This window comes from Scyliorhinus torazame, chromosome 10 (assembly GCF_047496885.1).
Source record: "Scyliorhinus torazame isolate Kashiwa2021f chromosome 10, sScyTor2.1, whole genome shotgun sequence".
Lineage (NCBI taxonomy): Eukaryota > Metazoa > Chordata > Chondrichthyes > Carcharhiniformes > Scyliorhinidae > Scyliorhinus > Scyliorhinus torazame.
The window spans coordinates 217,489,901-217,510,757 of NC_092716.1; the positions used below are offsets into that span (position 1 = coordinate 217,489,901).

Consider the following 20,857-nt stretch of genomic DNA (forward strand, 5'->3'; position numbering starts at 1 on the left):
TTCATGGGCACGTGTGTTCCAGAAACCTTTCTCAAGTTGGGGACTTGTTTATTCTTGTTATTGTTGCGAATTTCGGCGCCTGGTCAATTTCACTTCTGACTGTTCTGTCTTGTCAGTAAAAATTAATCCGGGCTGACATCGCTTGTCTTCCACCCCCACAACCCATTCTGAGCAACTCCAATTTCAGTGAATGAGTTCAGTGAAAGTGACAGTCTCCCCTTTTCCAAGACCTTTTATTTTACTTGATTCATTTCCTATCCTTTTTTTCCCATTCTTTAGAGGAACTAGTATTGTCCTGGACTTGGTTGGTAAGTGAAATGCCGTGGAACCAATGCACAGTTTGATTTAATTATTCATTTTTTGGTGCAGAATGGTGACGTGTGTGTTATAGAACAAAGGGAATGTGAAAATGAAAGGCAGAGGCTAGGGTGTGTGAGTGCGGGGGGGGGGGGGGGTGGTGAGTGGAGAGGGGGGAGCTGACGCTAAAGAATCAGCTGGTAAAGGTAAACCTCCAGCCTGTCAGTGCCACTCCTCTCACATCGGCCTGCATGACTCTTCCATTAGCACAAACTGCTTTTCCAACAGCATCCAGCCCTCATTCTTTGTAAGTACAGCCATCCTATTATTAGCATGCCAATGTTATTTACAGTGCTGTGTGTATGTGTGTCTGGTGCCACTGTGCTCACACCAGCACCAAAGAGGCATCGGGGCAACTTTTATTTTAACCTCTTGAACCTTGTGCTATATCTATAAACTCAGTTCCTTCCAAGCCTGTTTTATGGATTGGGGACATTCGCATTCCTAGGGAGATCTTCTGCTGCATGCTACTAGTTCTGAATTAATTCCTGTGTGTGTGTTTTAAAAAAATTTTGCATTGAACTTGCGGTCAGTGACTGACAAGAAATAGTTGTGCTTGGACCGTCTGAGCATCATTTCAACATTCTCATCTCTGCCTTGCTGAATCGCGCGTTTGCTCCCCGTCACTTGTGCACACTGGGGTTGTCAAGTTACAAAAAAGAAAGGTGAACAATGATTAATAAAGAGGAGCCAGGCCACTGTTTAAACTGTTAACATCGTCAGCAACCCATCAGATACACCAGGAGCCCGAACACATTTACCAAACGTTTTCTAGGTAAGTTCCTTTGACTTAAGTATGCGTTGCTTCTTAATTATACTTCATTTAATTTGCTTCATCCAGTTTTATTTTAAAGATCTCCAACAGCTCTCCTGGTTAACTTTCACTTATAACTTTCATCATCGTACCACATTCCTTCACACATCCCATCTTTTGGCCAGGGTTTCGCAGCTTTACGCACCCCAGTTGTGCTAGGCACAACTATTGTTGTTCAGACCGTGGCTTTATATATATATATATATATACATTTTAAATTGTTGTAATAGATGTGATGAGGTTGGAGGTCAGATGTTAATGTAGCAGTTGTGTGTGTATGTGGGGGGAGGGGGGGGGGGTGCAGGAAGGAGTGCGAACCGTATCGATTTCACCCAATCTGTCAGTGACAGCAGCGCACACTTGGCATTGCCTTGCTAAAAGTTGGACATGTTTTACAAAGCGAGCTGCGATCGAGTATTAAAAAAAAGTGTATATAATCGCGACAGTGTAGGGTGGGGTTGTTTTTCCTCTCGGTAGCAGGGGTAGAATAATAGGAGAGGCGCTGATTTGCCCTGGATCTGCCTTACCTATCCCGCCAAGGTATATGCAAAGCAAGTATCCGCATGCCTGACCAAGTGCCGAGGTTTCACCAATATCTGAATGTCAACCTGCCTGATGGGGACATCTGACGGCCGTCAGTTTCTCAAAGGAGACGCTTGTCAGTTTGGTAAGAGTTTGGCTGTCAACTGCCCCCCCCCCCCCCCCCCCCCCCCCCTCCAGTGGCAACTCATTCTGTTGCGCGCCCCAGCTCCAAGCCGCGCACACAGCCCCGAATACTCTCCCTCACATATACAGGCACGGCCACTTAGCCCGCTGCGCGTACCTGCAAATGAAAGGCACGTCTTTGAACCTGGGTTTAGTGGAATTAGCACGGGCTGCCAGGTTCAAGAGAAATGCCGCGCAGTAAAAGTTACTTCAGAAAACGCCCAGAGGTTCCACAAACTGCCTCGAGCAGGAATTAAGCATGGGAGTGAGCCGCTTTGGAGCTGCTCGCGATTGGCCCTAGGCGCCAAGTCACTGTGTGTAATTCAAGAAACTTCACTTTCACCAACTCTGTCCGCAGTTTAAATCAGGACGAGAGTGAATTTTGACCAATAATAACCCGAGGGCAGCGATTGTTTGCGAACATGGTGCCGCACTGACCCTGCCCACTCTTCATTACTTTCTCACCCTACACGGAAGTAGGAACAGTCCTGTCACCCTTGCAGTGTCCAGGAGATGCTCCCGATCAAACACCGCCGCGGACCTGAGCTCACTTCAGCTTCTCTCTCCAGTGGCTGCTTGCTTTATTCTAACCAGAGGGAAAAAAAGTTGTGTTTTAAACTAAAGGCTTGCTTGAAAGAAAATCTCCCCCCGTCCCCTCCCTCGAAGACTCAACTCACGCCACCCCCCACCCCCCGCCCCACCCCAACCCCCGGAAACCCCTCATTATTTCACTCCCATCCTACCCACGGGCAGGGTAATCGGATCCACCTGAGCCCAGGTAACAGGCGCTCTTGCAGCCCGAATACCTGAGTTTGAACTAGTGACAAGCTGTACTTTTAACAAGGATCGATTGTACCATTCGCTTACACTTTCCACCCGTGACAATAAAGTAAACCAGCGAGAAAGGAGATTCCTCTAACCCCGATTGACCAACGCCCGCACGCCCTCGCCCCTCACACTACTGATTTTATATATTTAACCGGATCAGTACACACCCTCCACGTGTAATCAGATTGCTCCCTTGAACGCATTGTCTCCTTCGACATTTTAGGCAGCAGGACATTCCAACCTGTACAATTTCTATCAAAACGTTAAGCACACATTTCCAGATTATTCCAGAGGCTCCGAATCGTGATATTAAATAGAGTTGTCATTTTATCTGAAGTTAGATAAACCTTTTTACCCCTCTGAACCTGATTGTTTGCACGAGGTGTTTTGGAAGCAGTGACTCTGATCTGTTCACGAGGGGTAGGGTCGCGGGCATACGGACAGAATGTCCAGCTCGGTGTTAATTTAATTGAGGGGTTTGTACTGATATTGTACAATTGATATAAATCGGCACTAATAGACTGCGTTGGGTCCCTCGTTATATTTCATTGGACGCTGGCACATGTTAATAAATATTGATCAAATAATGTCACTCATTGAAAGAAAAGTCAGACAATGTCTGCAAAAATACATTTATTTCAGAGTTTTAAAGTTTTAATGAAGTTCCCAGAATGGGCAAAAATGTCGCTCGACGAGCATCTCTTTACGGTGGAGGCAACACTTTAATATCAAACAAAGCCTTTTCTCGATATCGGGGGATAAAGCAGCAGCCTGCAGCCTCTACGCCTGGTTAAGATTACGATCAAGATGTTGAATAGTTATCTTTGATATAGGCAAGCCGTTAAGCGATTCGCGGTTGCATTTAAAAAAAATATCAATCTGTCATCAATGGAGGTGAATGTGTTAGATACATACAGCGATCGGAGTGGAAAGATGCACTTTGTGTGAGTGTCACTCTCACATTTTGGAGTAAGGGAGGTTAGTGATCCACGCACTAGTTCTGTGCCCGTACCTGTTACGCGTTGCCTGGCTTCCCTTTCTGTGCAATCTGCATTTTTTCACAATTAATAAACTATTTCAGTACATACACCAGTTCAGAGGGTTTGTTATCCCGGCATCGTTTTAATAGAGAACTGTATGAATAATAGTTGCCAAGGCAGGAGGGGAAGTGTGTGTGTACTGGGGGGGGGGGGGGGGGGGGGGGGGGGGGGGGGGTGTAATTTTGTTCCCCAAAATGCGATTTTTGCCTTATCTGTCTGAAATCAATACATTTCTCCTGGCAGTGTGATTTCCAGATTGGGGGAATCACCGCACCCTTCTCTGATCTATCACTTGGTGACATGTCCGTATCATTGATGCCGGTTTTATGCCGGTTTCGGCGATCTCCACGCTGGTTGACAATGAGGGGATTAACTTCAGTCACACAGCCAGAGACGGTCAATGTTTCAGAGGCGGTACACGATGCTGGGCAAGGAGTTGAATTGAATGTATCTGAGAGAGATTGCGTGGCGCTAATACCTGACAGGGTGGCACCAATGTGTGTGTGCGTGTGTGTGGGGGGGGGGGGGCTTAAAAATGTAGTCAATGCTCGTTTCAGTAGAAAAAGAGAAGCAAAAGAAAAGCAATGACTAACGTGGAGCCGGTAGAAAAAGTGGCAGCTAGAGGGTTAATGTGTAACTCTATCAGATTTCCCAGTGCTCGGTACCAGCTCCAAACGTTCGGCAGCGGATGATGGGGTGTGGAGTGCTCCGCGTTAGCTTTCTGGAGGCGCTCACTCGCCGCCTTGCCAATCGCAGCTCTCCCCGGGATAAGTTGAACCCATTCTCAGTGTCCCCCTCTCTCCCAGCCGCGGAGCGCCCCCACCCCAGCCCCGCTGCCTGTCTCCAACCTTGTTCAGGATGGCTCTCTGGAAAGCCACATCCCCCCCCCCCCCCCCCCCCCCCAAGGCAGGCGCGTTTATAATGTGGTCGTTTGTCGCTGTTTTTCTTTTTTTTCCTCCCTTTTATAAAAAAAAAGAAATGAAAGAACTTGTTGTCTCCAAAGTTCAAGGCTCGGAAGTGGACAGGATTTCTAAATTGAATGCGGTGATTCGGAGGCAAGATCTGTGCGCCGATCCGAGGGGAAGTTGAGTTTCCCTTTCAGTGTTATTGTGCTGCGTTGCGAAGTTCAGCAATCGCTCTGGTGGTCAAGCTGTGTTTGTGTGTGTGTGTCTGGCCGATCTCGTCCCCTTTCGCCTCAATCCCTGATCTCTCCCTCCCTCTGTGTGTTCTGTATCTGTGTGTGTGTGTGTTCTGTGTGTGTATCTCTCTCTCTCTCTCTTTATGTGCTGGTCCTGGGAGCAGTAGACATCAAGGCTGCTTCCGAGGGGGAGCAGTAACATCAGTGCCCTGGCCATTCACTTTCTGATGTTGCACGACGGGAAATGCTTTGAATACTTGCGACATGGCCGCTGGAATTGATCGTCAAGATTGACAGCACTAACCATCGCCTTCACTTCTTTCACAGAGAATAAGCAAGATTTGGTTTTCCGGCAAGCCCATCAGCAACTTCTACCAGCGATCCCCCCCCCCCCCCCCCCTCACCACCCCAACCTCTAACCCCCCGACCAACCAAACCTCCCCCCCCCCCCCCCCTCTCCTCCATGGCCTGGGGAAGCTCCAGCTGACTTTCAGCTCTTCGTTTCCGTTCTTTTGTTTTTTTTTGCATATATATAAATTGGTTTCAAATTGTAGAAATAAGATTAGACACGTCTAACGACACGGGATAGCAAGGAGCTGCTTCTCGCCAGACTGGCTACTCAGGTAACCGGGCAAAACCCCTTCTGTGTTTTTGTTGGTGTGTGTGTGTGTTTTGCTTGTTGTGTCTAACGTCCCTTTGCTCGTGTACATTTGTCCGGGTCTCGACTTCAGGGCTGTTCTGTGGCTGGGAGCTGGGTGGCTCTCTCCCCCTCCTCCCGTCTCTGTTGTTGTTGCGTTGTGGTTAGGGTCAGCCTGTCCGGAAGGGACAAGCGCGCCGTGAGGTTGTTCTGTACCCCCACCCCCTCCCCCTCCTCCTCCCGACATTCCCCTCCCCTCTCCTCATTTAACCATTTACAATGCGAAGGAGCCGTGCGAGTTATTGCAGATTGGAGTATTCCTCTTAAACACACATGCAGGAAAGAAGTCTCTCTCTCTCTCTCTCTCTTCCTCACCCTATCACCACCACCCTCTCTTCCCCTCGCCACCCCTCCACCTTCCTCCCCCCCCCCCCCCCCATTTTTTCCGTCCGCCACCCCCTCTTCCTGCCAAAACCGCTCGGATCACCCCCACACCCTTCCCCCTTTCCCCTTTCACTAGGAACCAGAGAGTTTGTCCTTCCATTCTGGGGTAGGAGGGGCGGAGGAATCCACACACGTTTCGAGACAAGTTCAAAAATACGATTTTCAGATTAGCTGTTTTTTAAAAAAAATTATAACAATAATGCGCGGCATCATCTTGAAATAATGACAAAGTTTGAGTTGATGTTGAGCAGCCTATCTGTCTTTGAACATATTAGCAACAGTTCCCTGGTAATATAGGGGCGGCAATTTCGACTCTGACCACACAGTGGTACTATATGTTAAGCAGCGGCTATGGAAAGGCTGAAAGAGTGCAGGATTATAAAGTTGCAATTTGGGCTTTAAAAGCGCTGCCTCAGGTTCATACGTTCACATTAAAGCACTGTTTTATTTTTCTTTATTAAAAAAAAAAGTTTATAAAGTTGCCACTTCTGTGGCCTTTATCCACTCCCGCGGACGTGTGAGATAATCGCATTTCCAGTTACTTCTGTCTGGGGAGGGTCATGCAAATCGATCTGCGAAGAATGCACTAGCATGTAAATTAAAATAAAACAGGCATCTAGTGACCGACCCATAAGGAGACAATACCCAACCTTTCTATATAGCCCGCTTCCTTGGCGTGATCATCCACTTCTGTCAACTAAAAGGGACAAACGTGAGTGGTAAATTTTACTTTGAACCAACACTGATAAAAAAATATAGATATTTTCGGATAATAGATGCAATTCAGGACACCACGATTTCTGTTTCAAACTGCGTGGACCGCGATTGGATGACAAAAGCTATATTGTTTAGAAAGTTTTATGTACTTTTACAGGTTTAAACACTACTTTTTTTTTAAATCTGAATATTTGATTTATTTAGATTGGGTTTGCCTTTCTGGTTATTTTAGTTTTAATATTGCATGCATTGACATGTGTTTTTTTTTTAAACTTCAATTCTAATATTTTTTCTGTGGGCCCCGCCAGGTGACGTCGTTGATTGTAATGCGATTAAAGTACCCATTTTCTCTGAAATATTTTTTAAAAAAAGAACTGTCCTCCCCGAATGATCGTTCCGCGCATTAAGTGACAGGAGAGGGAAAGCGTTAACTGGTATCTCGAACTGGGACATGGCCTGCTTAACAGTCAGAAGCACTGATGTTATCGATCTGATAACTGACCTTCCTTTATTCACACTCTTGTTGGCTGGGGAAAGGGGACGGAAGGGATATTTGAAATGACAATTGGTGTTGTGCCTGCTATTATTTTGTCTTGGTGGCGGGGCGGTAGAAAAAGAGAACGAGTGTGAAAGTTGTCTGGGGGCAAGAGATTAGCCCTTTCTGACTCCTGGGTCTGGGGTGTTTCCCAAAATACTGAGTCAAAACTTTCGCCAGAAATTTAAAAAATAACTCGCTTGTGTTGAACGGAGATAAGCAGCGTGTTAAACCACACTACATCTGTTTATTGTAAGGCTTTTAGAAGTGATCTGTAATACAGTGTATCCCTCATTTATATAGCATAACGCACACGCCGCTTTCAGAATTTAAACTAATGCACTTAAGAATTGTCACCTTCGAGTGATTTTGCATGTCATCAAAATGCCCAGAGTGACAAAGCTATATCTTTCTGTACATAGTCTAAATAAATATTTTTCCCTTTGTGAAATGCATTTCTGATTCATAATTGGAGATTAATATTAGACACAAAGGCAAACACGGCGTTGAAATTATGATGGTAATATGTTAAACACATTGAACCTCTATATTAGTGATATCATCAGATATAAAACTGTACACACGATCACACACACATACATATATATATACATTTACACCCTATCTGCTGAAATGACAAGATAATTTATTCTGAATAAGTAACCCTTGCATTATGAGCCTGGCAGAAAACATTTATGTGGCGCATGTATTAAACAATCCCCATATGTTAACAACAGTCTTCAAAAATCACATTTAATCTTGATTGTTTTCACGTGATTTCTTTGTACAGCAATCAATTGTGAAAATTGATTTCATGAAACGGTTCCCTAAGTTGCTTAGGCCACACTTAATAACTATTCTTCGTTGTGCATAATGCAAGTCAGTCTGTAAGGCTATTTGTAAAACAATACCCTAGCTAGTCCCAGTGTTAGGGAAAAGTTGATCTGGTAATGGCATTTTGTTTTGAACAGCTGTCTGACTTGTTGCTTGCTGTTAAAGTAACTTCCCTCATAAGGTATGGTGGCACTGAAGCTGAAAGGAGGTCCAAATGGCACATTTATAATTAGATTGCAAATTCAGCAGATTGTGCCCATACTCCAAGGCTAAACTGCAATGTCTCGGATCTCAATAGAGGCGTCTTAAGAAGAGACTCCACTCAGTCTTGAGTAATTCTCTTTTCACATTCTTCAACATCTACGGCCAAACGCCGTGAACAGCAGGGCCAGTTGATTAAGGCAGTATATATTTCACAGAATAAACACCTAGGGAGGAGATACGAGACTAAAGTTTGGAGTCAACAGCAGGAGTGTGATATTTAAATTGTTGATTGACAAAGACTATGTCACTACGATATGGCGTTAGTTTAGTCTATGCTCTATACGGCATTGTAATGGGGAGTGCAACGTTAAGTGGCAGGATCATATATTTAGAATCTAGGCATGCTATGACGGAACAAGAATGAAGTGTATCATAATGTACCACACTTCTTTTGGAGAAATTCTATTAATTTTATTTTCCAATTTGACGTTTTATTGTGTGACAGACGGAATGAATACCTGCTGGATATTAGAATAAACTAATAAAAATGCCGACAAAGTTAGACATTATTAGCAAAGGAAATAGAGGAACAGCTACCAAACTAAAACAAACAGAGAACAATTTTGAAATGATTTTAATTCTCCCAGTGGACGGTTGAGTTGTATTGATTACTGCTGGCTACCGTCCTGTTCAATCAAGGTCTTTTTCAGGTAATAACCTTGGGTTTCACGTATCATTTTAACCGGGTTTTGTTATTTGAACTGTGATCATTTGCAACTCAACCTGGTTTTCAAAATCTCTTACATTTCAACCCTCAGCCAAACTGCGGTGTGCAAAGATTGTTTAAAAATAGAGCACAGTGCACCCATTTCCAATGAGTGAAAGTGCAACAACATCATTACTGTTTTGTCCGAGGAACGTGTCTAATATAAAGCACAAATTGAACTTAATGAGAATATGAATCAAAGGCAAAATTGAAGAGGGACCATCAGTCAGGCGCAATTTAATATCTTCGTCATATTTTACATGAAATGAAATGCTGAATAATTTAAAGGTGATGGGAATTAAAAGGACAGTAACCTTTTGAAGTTCGAAAGTTAGAAGTGAGCTGCGAAAGATATTCATTATTAACGAGCAAGAAACAAACCAAAGCCCTTTGTTTTTGATTTCTGTAAATATGTCGACCGAGTCATTTGCTAATGTCTATAGCTTCTGGATCAGGGCAAAGATCCTGAATTAATTGGGTTGTAAATGAGCATTTAGCAAAAACTGCGATCCACACATGACCATGTTGCTCCAACTAATAGTTTGATTATTTATTATGATTGGAAATGAATACTTTTACTGGCAGCCACACTGCATTTGGCTAAAATGGGATACGTTCGAAATAATTAATGTCATCTGACGGGGCCTAGTACATGTCAAATTTATAAGTTGAAATAAGCGAATTAGACTTATTTAATTTTACAGAGGGCGTGGTGGGGGGTGGGGGGGATGAGCTGCTACCTGCTCAAAATTTAAGAAAGCTTTGTCCAGGTGTGACATTTCAATTCAAGGTCACCACGGAACTGAATTTTTCATTGCCCTGATTGATACCCACCAGCACTCAAAGGGTTAACTTCCTTTCTGCACCGTTGGAATATAAACGCGGGACCGACATAATCCAGGCGATTGTGGGTTCATTTTTACTCCAGTGAATTCAGGTCAGGCGGGTAGGTTTGCGAGTTGTTCGTGTTTACTTTTAAAATATTTTCCTAGTTTGAAATATTTCACCTGAGCTGTACAGTTCTCCTCCGGCCACGCCATCACCTCCTCCCAGATTCCATCCATAGCCCGGTTGGATCCTCCCACCCCATCCCTTGGGAGACCACTTATATCGACAGTGAGCTTTAAGAATCACAGGTACAGACAGCGCCGACCACTTTATTTTCCTTTGAGTGGAAAGGTGGGGCCCACCTCTGAGCATCCTCAAGCACCGGCAGTGGCCCAGACTGATTCCTCTCCCTTGCCTTGATAACTGGACAGAGGTGCTGATAACCGGCACGGCGACTTTTAAAAATCAGATCAGTTAAGGAGTGGAAGGGAAGGACGTAGGAAAAGGGAAGGGGCGGGGGGTGGTGGGGGGAGGAAAGTTGAAACAAAAAGGATAAAGGGAGAATGCAGCATTTTAATGGACATGGGTGGGTGAGGGGGGAGGGGGGGGGCAATCCAGAACAAATGGAGACGAAATTTAAAGGGATGGAAGGATTAATTTAATTAAAGTATAAAATCATTCAATGGAGCGTGGAGAAAGAAGACGATTCTCTTTCTGAGGACTAGTGTTCAATTGTAATGGAAATGTGATCACACCAAAAGGGAATTGACAGCAAGAGAGCAAGAGTGGGCTGTTGGGCGAGCGGGGGAGCGGTTAGGGCTGGCCTGCCTGACAGAAGCTCACACTTCCTATCACAGCGGCTACAAGTCAAAGCAGCGATGCGAGTGGGTCAGAAAGGACAGTGTGGTGCCGGGGCTGTCAATTCACCCCCCCCCCCCCCCCCCCTGGAAGTTCACTGCAATTTTAGCCTGGCATCGTCCGAGATCTAAACATCAAACACAAAGCTTGGGCGACATAACTTCCATCACTACACATGCAAAATAGAGGGTGGGGGTCTGCTGGAATACAAAATTGCAACCTTTTCCCCCGCCTCAGATTCGAAAACATTGATATATGAGAACTAGTTGTTTAAAAAAAAAAATGAACAGGCATATGTGGTGACCTGTTGTGTATGATATTGTTCAGGGAGCAAAGCTGAAGTTTGGTGAATCTTGGACTTGCCGAATGCTCAGGAGGAGGGGAGGGTGTTCATGATTTTGTTGTTGTTGTTGTTGCGAGATTCAGTCTACTGCAGTCTGCTTACGACAAGCTAGTTCATCCTGCTGCTGCGGGAGAAGAAGCGTTAGAAGCAGCAAGTCTGGGTGTAGGGGCAGGAAGCGAAGAGCTATTGAAAATGCTCCCCTGTGTGTTAGGCAAATGGTCAAGGCAGCCCTCTCCAAAACCAGGTCATAAAGTTTGGAAAAGTACACCTAGACCGTATGGTCGTGAACTCAAACCGACCCCGACGAAAGTGCAAATATTTTAGGAGTTTACAATTAATGTGATTTATTTTTGTCAGTAGATTCAGCTAAAACGCATACATTACGTGACGTGTGTTTAAGGATTTATCGAAGTTCAGGCAATTCTCAATACAGTATGAATATTCCATTTTAGGGAGCAGGCACCAGCTCTTTGCTTTTTTTTTTGAAAGATGTTTCTCTTATGTGAAGTGCTCTGAAGCCTAATAGCATGATCAAACCTACAAGACGTATTGCCAGAATGTAATCAAAAGCAATCATCAGTTATCTGTAACACAAGTTACTTCTATTTCTACTTAATGGCTTCACATTTTTGTTAAACAGTTGAAATACAATTGGAGTAACCTTGACTTCATTAGCATGTGGAAGTAATTATTTGCTGACAAATCATATTTCTTATTAAACATGCAGTGCTCAAGTTTGTAACAGAAGACTAATCAAAAGCAAAAGCATTAGGTGCACAAATGGAATAATGTTTAATTATTTGCACTCTGGGGAGAAAGTGCCCATTTTTGAAGATGATTTTCTATATGTGTGTATCCTTGACATGATGCAAATATGCTTCTATAATCCTCAGAGAGTTCAATAGTAATTAACAGCTAGATCCCAAGGCTGCACCTTGTGCACACAGTCATACAGCTGCATTTTAAAAAAAAAAACCTGCCGTGTTTAGGTAGCATTTGACTCTTATGCCTTATTTAATTTGGAATCCAATGGAATATATTGAGTTCATCAAGAGGCATGAGATATATTATCTAGTTATTGACTACACTTGAGAGCTTTGGCTGTAAACTATTGACCCAGTGGTTGCAGAGTGATTAGGAGTGTGTTATAATACCTTGATTTGTAGGCGGGGGGTATTATTGCACACCTAAGCTCAATTCCATAACCCAGGGGCCAAATATTCAGTTTATAGACTGAAAGTTGTGGTCACTGTTAACTGGACTGAATGTTTATTTTCAGCTGGAAATTCTTTAAACTGGTAAAAGCTCCAACCTGTGATTTATAGTAATGATTTGCCTCTTTTTTTTAACCTATAGAATTCACCCATTACCAAATGATATCTGTTAATGTTAAGAGGCAGTGGTGAAACTATTTTTTTTCTGACAAGCAATAAATCTTCACTGTCCTGATTAGAGTTTTCGCCCAAGCATCTAGCAAAATGAAATATAGTGATCATTGCTGTCACTGAGATTTCAGTAGAGTATAATGGTGGTTGCACAGAATTCTCACAGGACTTTCATTTGAATTGTGAACTCCTTGGTGGTATTATAATTATGAATGTTGCTCTTCTAAATGGGCTACATTTGGAAAGAAACAAACAGGGTTCTTTAATTTGAGGGTGCAAAACTAATGGATCTTGGAGATTGGAGCAATTTCAGATGGTCAATTAAGTATATCAGACAAAAAGCATATTGGTGCATCATTGGATTATTTTGGCTCCACTCTGATTTTTCTTCTGGCATATTGGCATCAAACAAGCAGGTGACAACACAGGTGACCTTATACACCAGATGCATTTCATTTCTGACAAATTCCTTGTCATTGTGAAAACATTTCAAGTCAAGCCAGCCTCAATATGCCACCTAAGTATAATGATTGTATCTTGCAGATGGCTACACTTGACAATTCATTAAACAACAACGTCCCAAGTGAGTTTTGGTTATTGTCATGAGTGGGGCATAGATTTTACACAATACCAGCTTCTCATGTGTTTGGGTTCTAGCACATCTCTGTAGAATGATGTTTTATTTTTCTCAAAATTCTCCCCTCTACTCACATAAACCCTCTTAATGGAGTTTGACTTTGTGAATTGTCTCTTAAATATGTGAGTGGTGACAGGCAGTTTGATCATGAAGAGTATCGCTGAACCTGATCCTCTTTTCATACAGCGTCCAGATGTGCATTGTCCAATAGGGCCATTGGTTAGGTACCAGAAGTGGGAAATGAAAAAATACATGAAGGATCTGACATGGAGGGCCCTTCTCACCACCAGCCAAGCTATGCCTTGGTGCTTGTTTGAAAGTTCTGGCGATGAGGCATTCTGCCAAATGGCTTTGACAGTCGGCTCGGGGATCATCCAACAGACTCCACGGTCTCCTTTTCCCACAAAGCCTCGAGGATGTTACGTGCAGACCCATTGCCTGATGGACTTTTGGCGAATGGGATTTTTCTGCACAAACGTTTCCATCAGGAACAGGTGAGATGGCATAATCCAACTACCTGGAGTGTTCTGTAGCAACGTGAACTGACCCATCCTTCACAACACTGGGGCAGGTAGAAACTCAGCACATAGTGACACTTGTGATTGTCTACAGAGGGTCTATGCACAGCTTTATGCAGCTGCACACAAAGGTGGCCGTCAGGATAAGGGTGATATTGGGTCTCTTCCCCCTCTTTATAGAGCTTTATACATGGTAGCCCTGCGGACACAATCCATCATTGACCTGTAAAAGTAGAAAGTGTCTCAGGTGACCACTGTGACACAGGATGGGTATATGGACCACCCCTACGCCATATACAGCAGCACTGAGAGTGCCTCAAGCCTGAGGGTCTTACCCGCAATGGAGAGGAAGCATCATTCCTACATGCCCAGTTTTAACCTCATTTTGGCTATGTCTTTCTCCCAGTTTTTGCCGCATGTCATGGCCTCTCCCAACCTTATCCTCAGTACATTCACATAATCTGGTCTGACAATGTAGGGAACAAAGGATTGGTCTGTTCACGCTTCAAAGAACATGGCCTCATTCTTGCTACGATTTACCTTGGCTCCTGAGGCCAGTTCGAACTGGTTACAGACGCCCATCAGTCTGCACAATGATACTGGATCTGAGCAGAAGACTGTGACATCATCCTACACTGCCAGAAGAGAAGAACCATCCTTACCCATCCTCAACTGCTCATAACACTGGAAGAAAAATAGGGAAATACTATCTTGTGCAACACAGTAATGCCATGTTTTGGTTCTGAGCGACACAAGCCTCAATTCTGGACCTTTCTATAAATAAGGTTGAAACCCCACAAAATTCTTCAATCTGCCAAGAGGGGATCATCACTCCTCTTATGTCCGAACCCTTCCTGATGGATTTTGCAAAAGGTGCTATACAGCACATGAACAGGACAGAGGGGAGATGGCAGCCCGGCATGAAGTTCAGATTTGATCAGAAAGCTTTCCAATCCTTACCCATTGATTGAAACTGCACTATTGGTGTTTGTGTAGAGCAGTTGGATCCAATTGCGGATTCCCTGCCTAAACCCCATTTTGAGAGCACACCCATCATGTAGGTGTGTGATATTCTGTCAAAGGTTTTTTCTTGGTCAAGGCAGATGAGGCAGGTGCCCACCCCCTACATTTTAAAAAAATAATTAGAGTACCCAATTATTTTCTTTTTCTAATTAAGGGGCAATTTAGCATGGCCAATTCACATATCCTGAACAAGCAGTCAGGGGAGAATGTGCAAACTCGACACAGACAAACTCCACACAGACAGTAATCCGGGGCCGGGATCGAACCCTGGTCCTCGGTGCCATGATGGGGCAATGCTAATCACTGCGCCACCATGCCGTGCTCCCCATCTCCTATCCTGCACATAACAAATGTATCCCTGAGCAGCGCAAGGCTGCCAGGGATCTTCCTGCTTGGTACAGAACAGGCCAAGTGATGGTGGATTATCAACTCGAGAGCAGACTTGACCTGACTGGCAATGATCTTGGACGGAATTTTGTAGACCACTTTCACTAGGACCAATTTCTAATTTCCTCCCTTGCCCACTTCAGCTTGTAGATAAGGGTAATGATGCCTTTCTTCATGGATTCTGACATGCTGCTGTTCATAAGCTTACTCTCGTACACTTGCAGCAGGTCTGACTGGTCCAATCCCACAGAGCTGAATGCAACTCAAATGGGAAACCACTGCTCTGGGAGCTTTACTCATCTCAAAGAAGTTGATAGCCTTAGTCAACTCAACCAGAGTTAGGATTATGTCCAGGCTCTCCAGCTAACTGTCGCCAAGGCTTGTATGATAGAAGGCAGGGGTGGACTGGAGACCATGCTGTCTGTGGGCTTCACATCATCCAATCCAGCACAAAAGGATTTGCTGAGCCTCAATATGTCAGGCTGCAATGACTTTGCCGAGCTGTCTTTCTTCTTTAGGCTGTTGATCACAGAACTCTTTGTGAAGAGAGTTTGGGAAGAAGAAATATATACACATCTCATCTGTTTCCACAAAGCAGACTCTGGACTGGAAGGTGACCCTGGAGGTCTTTGAGGCAACGAGTGAGACTTGCCGGCTCCTCACCCCTTAGTGGTACTTCTTGACATCAACCCCCATCGAGCACAGCAGGAGCAGGTTTTGCACGTTTCTTTCTGAAGTTGTGACATTTCCCCCCTGAAGTCTCTGCGTCACCGCAAGTTGCCCTCAATATGGCCGTGGTGGGGAAGAGACGATGGCACGCCTCATTGTGGACAGTGCCTTTGCAAAGAACATCTGGATAGAGATGCAGTGGTTTTTGCCAAGGGTCATCCGAGCAATTTCATGGCACAGGACTTTGTGCTCTATGGTTGTTCCCAGGGACAAATATGAACTTCTGCTGGAGGATCATTAACTCAGTGAAAGAAGCTCTTTGGTCTGCCCGAAATCTTCTGGTCTTTCAGTGTAATGAGTTGTCCACAACCAAGTGTTGCAGACTGGCATGTTCCAAGGTCCAGAAGTACATGCTGAGGGATGCACTACAGCTTGGGGCAGAGGTGCAATAGGGAAAAGCAATTGTCTAACGTTTTTCAGCCAAAGTGCAATGAGGGGCTGGAAACTGCAGAGAGCCTCAGGCTGTATGCTGGCTATTGTATGTAAATATCACATGTATCACAATTATATTGAGCACACCTCAGAGAGCAGCATGTTCCTTGAAGAAAAGTTGAATACTATCGCACTTTCCATAATGACCATTTTGAAATGTTTTGAAATGTCCTTTTAGATATTTCATAAATAAAGAATATTTCCTTCCACCTTCCTACCACAGGATACATTGTTAATTATAGAACCCTCCTACTACCCCAACTGTGATCAGATAACTCAGAATAGACCTGAGATTGAACCTTGGATACCAGCTGAATGCAACTGTAAATAGTGCATTTACCCAGAGGCATTAGAAAACTGGAAATCACTTTTTAATAAACTTGCAATAATGATGTCAACATTATTAATCATTCAGTGTGAATAACATCATGTATTAATGTCAAGGAGAGATTGACAGGTAAAAACTCTCAGATTGATTGAGAATATTTGTGAACATAGCAGTCTATGCAAGCTGTGAAAATAACAAATATATAGGAGTGTTTTGAAAGCAGCAGTCAGGGTTCTAAATATGGTAATAAACGGCAATGCAGAATACAACATTATGTGAGCCCTGTTGAATGCCTTGCAATTGGTCAGAGTACCTTTATTAATAAGCTACCTTGTCCCTGCACATTGTAACTCTCTGAACCCTCCCACTTGCCGAGCTTCATCACTCCCACTTTTTATTTCAAAAATGTCTCTTTAACCACACATTTAGCCAGCTCCTCTAACTGTTCTCCCAACTTCTGTTTACTTCTGAAATTTCACCCTTGTGAAAGACTTTGGGATATTCTTCTCCATTAAAAGTGCTGTGTTGGAACAACATGTAGTTACAAGGATTATATTCAGGCAAGAAATAATTGGGAGCACATTTTCTTGAGCCCAATCTAGTCAGAATTAAGTTATTGGGCGTCCATCAAATTTTAATTAACCAATGAATTCCCTGTTGCCTCACGGTGCTGAGGTCCCAGGTTCGATCCCGGCTCTGGGTCATTCTCCGTGTGGAGTTTGCACATTCTCCCCGTGTTTGCGTGGGTTTCACCCCCAGAACACAAATTTGTGCAGGCTAGGTGGATTGGCCACACTAAATTGCCCCTTCATTGGAAAGAATAAATTGGGTACTCTAAATTTTTTTTTTAATTAACCAATGAATTTTATGTAACCATCCTCACAGTGCTGTAAATTAATGTTTTAACATATGCTGATACATTTGAAAGGAATTCCCACCGATTGACTGGGCCTTGTAGATAATAATCGCATAAAACTTTGTTGTGACATGACTGACAAGATTTGGTTAAGGCCTTGCCCCTGTCATACAAATTAGCCTGTAATAAATGCCCTGTTAATGGACTACTTGTCATTACTTAAAAACGCAAGTGCGAAACCCACTGCTGGTGTGATCCCTCCCATATTATGCCACATCTTGTGCATCCACATAAATACTTGACACCTTAACTTTAGAGTGCATTGAACTATATAAATAAAATGAATTGGATACTGCTCAATTTTGCAAAAGAGACTACCGGGGCCAGCATTAAAAAAAAAACACTGCCATTTAAAAATTCTGACACCTGTAATGACATAAGTATTATTTATGAGTAATTCCATTGTACAGACAGGACTCCATGGTCTCCTGTGTGACACCAAAATACTTCAACACACACTCAGGCTATTATGCAGTTAAATTCACCAAGTTGCCAAAATATTTTGTCCCATCAACAGCTTTAGGTTATTCTTTCAAAGAGAAGGAACCTCTTTGGTTGTTGGGTCAGTTAAAATGTGGTTGCAGTCAAGTTCCTGACTTCAGCTGTCAAAGGGAGCAGAAAATATTGTATGTAGAATCATAGGATTTTTACAGTGCTGAAGGAGGCCATTCGGCCCATCGAGTCTGCACCTGCCCTTGGAAAGAGCACCTACCCAAGCCCACACCTCCACCCTATCCCCGTACCCAGTAACCCCACTTAAGCGTGTAGTGAACATTATTCCCCTGATCTTGGTCTGCATTCTTCCGAAAGGCTTCTGACCAAACTTTTAGTAATTTCTATGGGAAATTGGAAAATATTGGAATATAATTATACGTCAGAAACTTATGCTGTTCGAGGTCAGTCTGTGAACCCGTCGCATACTTGTATCAAATTCGAGACGTGTTCTCCCTGGTTTCACTGTCAATATTTAGTCTCCAACTAATATGATCAGGAAGATAGAGGTTGTTTGACGGTTACCTCATTGGGTGGTATGGTAGCACAGTGGTTAACACTGTGGCTTAACAGCCCCAGGGTCCAAGGTTCAATTCCCGGGTTTGGTCACCATCTGTGCGGAGTCTGCGCATTCTCCAGGTACTCCGGTTTCCTCCCACAAGTCCCGAAAAACGTGCTGTTAGGTAATTTGGACATTCTGAATTCTTCCTCTGTGTACCCGAACAGGTGCCCGAGGGTGGCGATTCGGGGCTTTTTATAGTAACTTCATTGCAGTGTTAATGTAAGCCTACTTGTGACAATAAAGATTATTATATTATTACTATATGATGGGTTCTTGGGTGCAGATGAGTTTCAGACATACAAAGAACCGTTTTCATTATTTTCTGCCTGGAACCAAAAGGAAACTGGCAGTATAAGTCCCATCTGTTGATCCCTCGTTGTTCAGTGCACGTATCGGTTTCAAATTGGTACGGACAAGAAAACAATAATTTTGGACACAAAATCAAACAGAAAATTATGTTTTCAAGTATGCAACACTGGAACAAGGAGAAAAAAAATCCAGTCTGCACGCTGGTCTGACAATCTGACATGTGTACTGAATTGGAGTAGAGAATTGTGTAAACACTCTGAGAGTGTTTTCAGTTCAGATCACAGTATGGTGTCGCCTGGACAATTTGCCACTGGCAGCATCCAGGTTGTACTCTTGTCACCGCCGACAATGTAAAGAATGTTAACTGCATGCCTCTTGCAGAGCCTGGGAACCAAATACCCATGCGTCACCAGAGCTGCCATTAGCGACAATGTAAAATTCAGCATCCCCCCCCCCTCCCGGACTGAACCTCCAAATAAGCAGCATAGCGAGATCCCAAACAGGGAGCTCATTGGCCTGTCGCCTCTTGTTTCAAGTGCAATTTTCATGTCAGCTTTAACCACACCATAAAAAAAAGCATTTCTAAACTGTCCTAGAGGGCAACCACAAGTGTAAACAGAGGGCGAAGGCTAACAGACATTGTTCTAAGCACCAACACTGAATCTTGTCAGCGATTTATTTCACAGGAATATATTCTGAAACGGACACTGTTCCACGGAGGCAGACCTTGCCTCTTTGGCATTAGGGGAGCTCAATTTATCAATACACAATTCAGCTGTTAAATAAAGTTTAAATGCTTCCCTTTACCGCAGTAAAGGCCCACCTTTCAGTCTGGAGTTCCAACCAATGAAAACACAATTTGCGCTTTTATTATTTTCACTCTTTCTCCTCTTGTAGATTGTAGTTTTGTGAATCCACAGAAGGTATTAGGTAATCGTTACTGCGATTGAGTTCCGATAAACGGACAGTTAGTATGCAAAGGCATTGTTAGCTGTATTTTAGTGTCAAGAGAGAAGTGATTTGGTGCCTGGTGTACTTTACTTATATCAGGTATGTGTTTATCTGTGGCTGACTGTGCTATGTATCAGTTTGCATAGTTTTAAAATTTTAATGTTTAGGTCTGGAATGTTAAAAACGGTGGCGACCAGGGGCAGCACGGTGGGACAGTGGGTTAGCCCTGTTGCCTCAGGGTGCCCAGGTCCCAGGTTCGAATCCCGGCTCTGGGTCACTGTCCGTGTGGAGTTTGCACATTCTCCCCGTGTTTGCGTGGGTTTCGCCCCCACAACCCAAAGATGTGCAGGGTAGGTGGATTGGCCACGCTAATTTGCCCCTTAATTGGAAAAAATGAATTGGGTATTCTAAATTTATAAACAAGAAAAAAACACTTCACACCTTAAAAAAGCGTAGTCTTGGTATTTTAGAATTCAATGTTTGCAGGCATTGGAATGCCATTTGCTTTATTAAATTTACCGTAAGAGCTAGCTCTAATGCTAGAATAATAAAAACAGACCCATTTTCCTCATAAATCCTATCTAAAAATATAATTGTGCCTGTTGGAGCTTTGCACCACGTGACTAAATGATAAACTGTATCTAATCTACATATCTTTGTATGTCTCCAGAAGCTAATAAATTCCTTCAGCCATAAGGTTCTTTTTAATAGTGTAAAATGCACTTTCCTTCTTCATGAGTATTCCACCCACCATAGTGTTAAACAATTCTATTAGCAGATAGTTTATTACAATGAAAGGCATGACTGTGCTGGGAGCTGTATAGGCAGAGTCCTACATCCTAAAAGCTCAACTATGGTTTGTACTTTTGATCTGCCCTCAGCCCCCTTAACACCACCACAGGGTCTGAATATTCCTTCAGCGATTTTCCAAGTAAAAACGCAACGTCATGGCTATGGAAACAGTTTAATTTTGTTGAACTGAATATTTTTTGAATTTAAAAAACCACCTCCGAAGCTAATTTTAAAGAAGAATATTCAAGTCTGTTTTTGGATATTTTAGTTGTGTTTTCATTCGTGAATTTAAAAAAAAACTTTGATACAATTCTCACGCATGTGAGCCACATCATATATTCAATATCG

General features: G+C 43.4%; 1 protein-coding gene across 11 annotated transcripts in view; it reads left to right on the top strand.

Moving 5' to 3' along the window:
* Positions 1-525: 525 nt before the first annotated feature.
* The window catches only part of sox6 (SRY-box transcription factor 6), an 832,058-nt gene continuing 811,726 nt past the window's right edge, over positions 526-20,857 (top strand). For 4 of the 11 annotated variants that reach the window (XM_072466401.1, XM_072466405.1, XM_072466402.1 and 1 more), the window contains exon 1: positions 5,348-5,505. Coding sequence is in view for 5 of the 11 variants with exons in the window: in XM_072466411.1 (XP_072322512.1) it covers positions 549-604 (56 nt within the window). In the remaining 6 variants the exon portion in view is untranslated. Of the gene's footprint in view, positions 605-5,340; positions 5,506-6,449; positions 6,676-20,857 lie in introns of those variants that run through there. The other 7 variants (XM_072466409.1, XM_072466410.1, XM_072466411.1 and 4 more) reach the window with 6 other exon arrangements.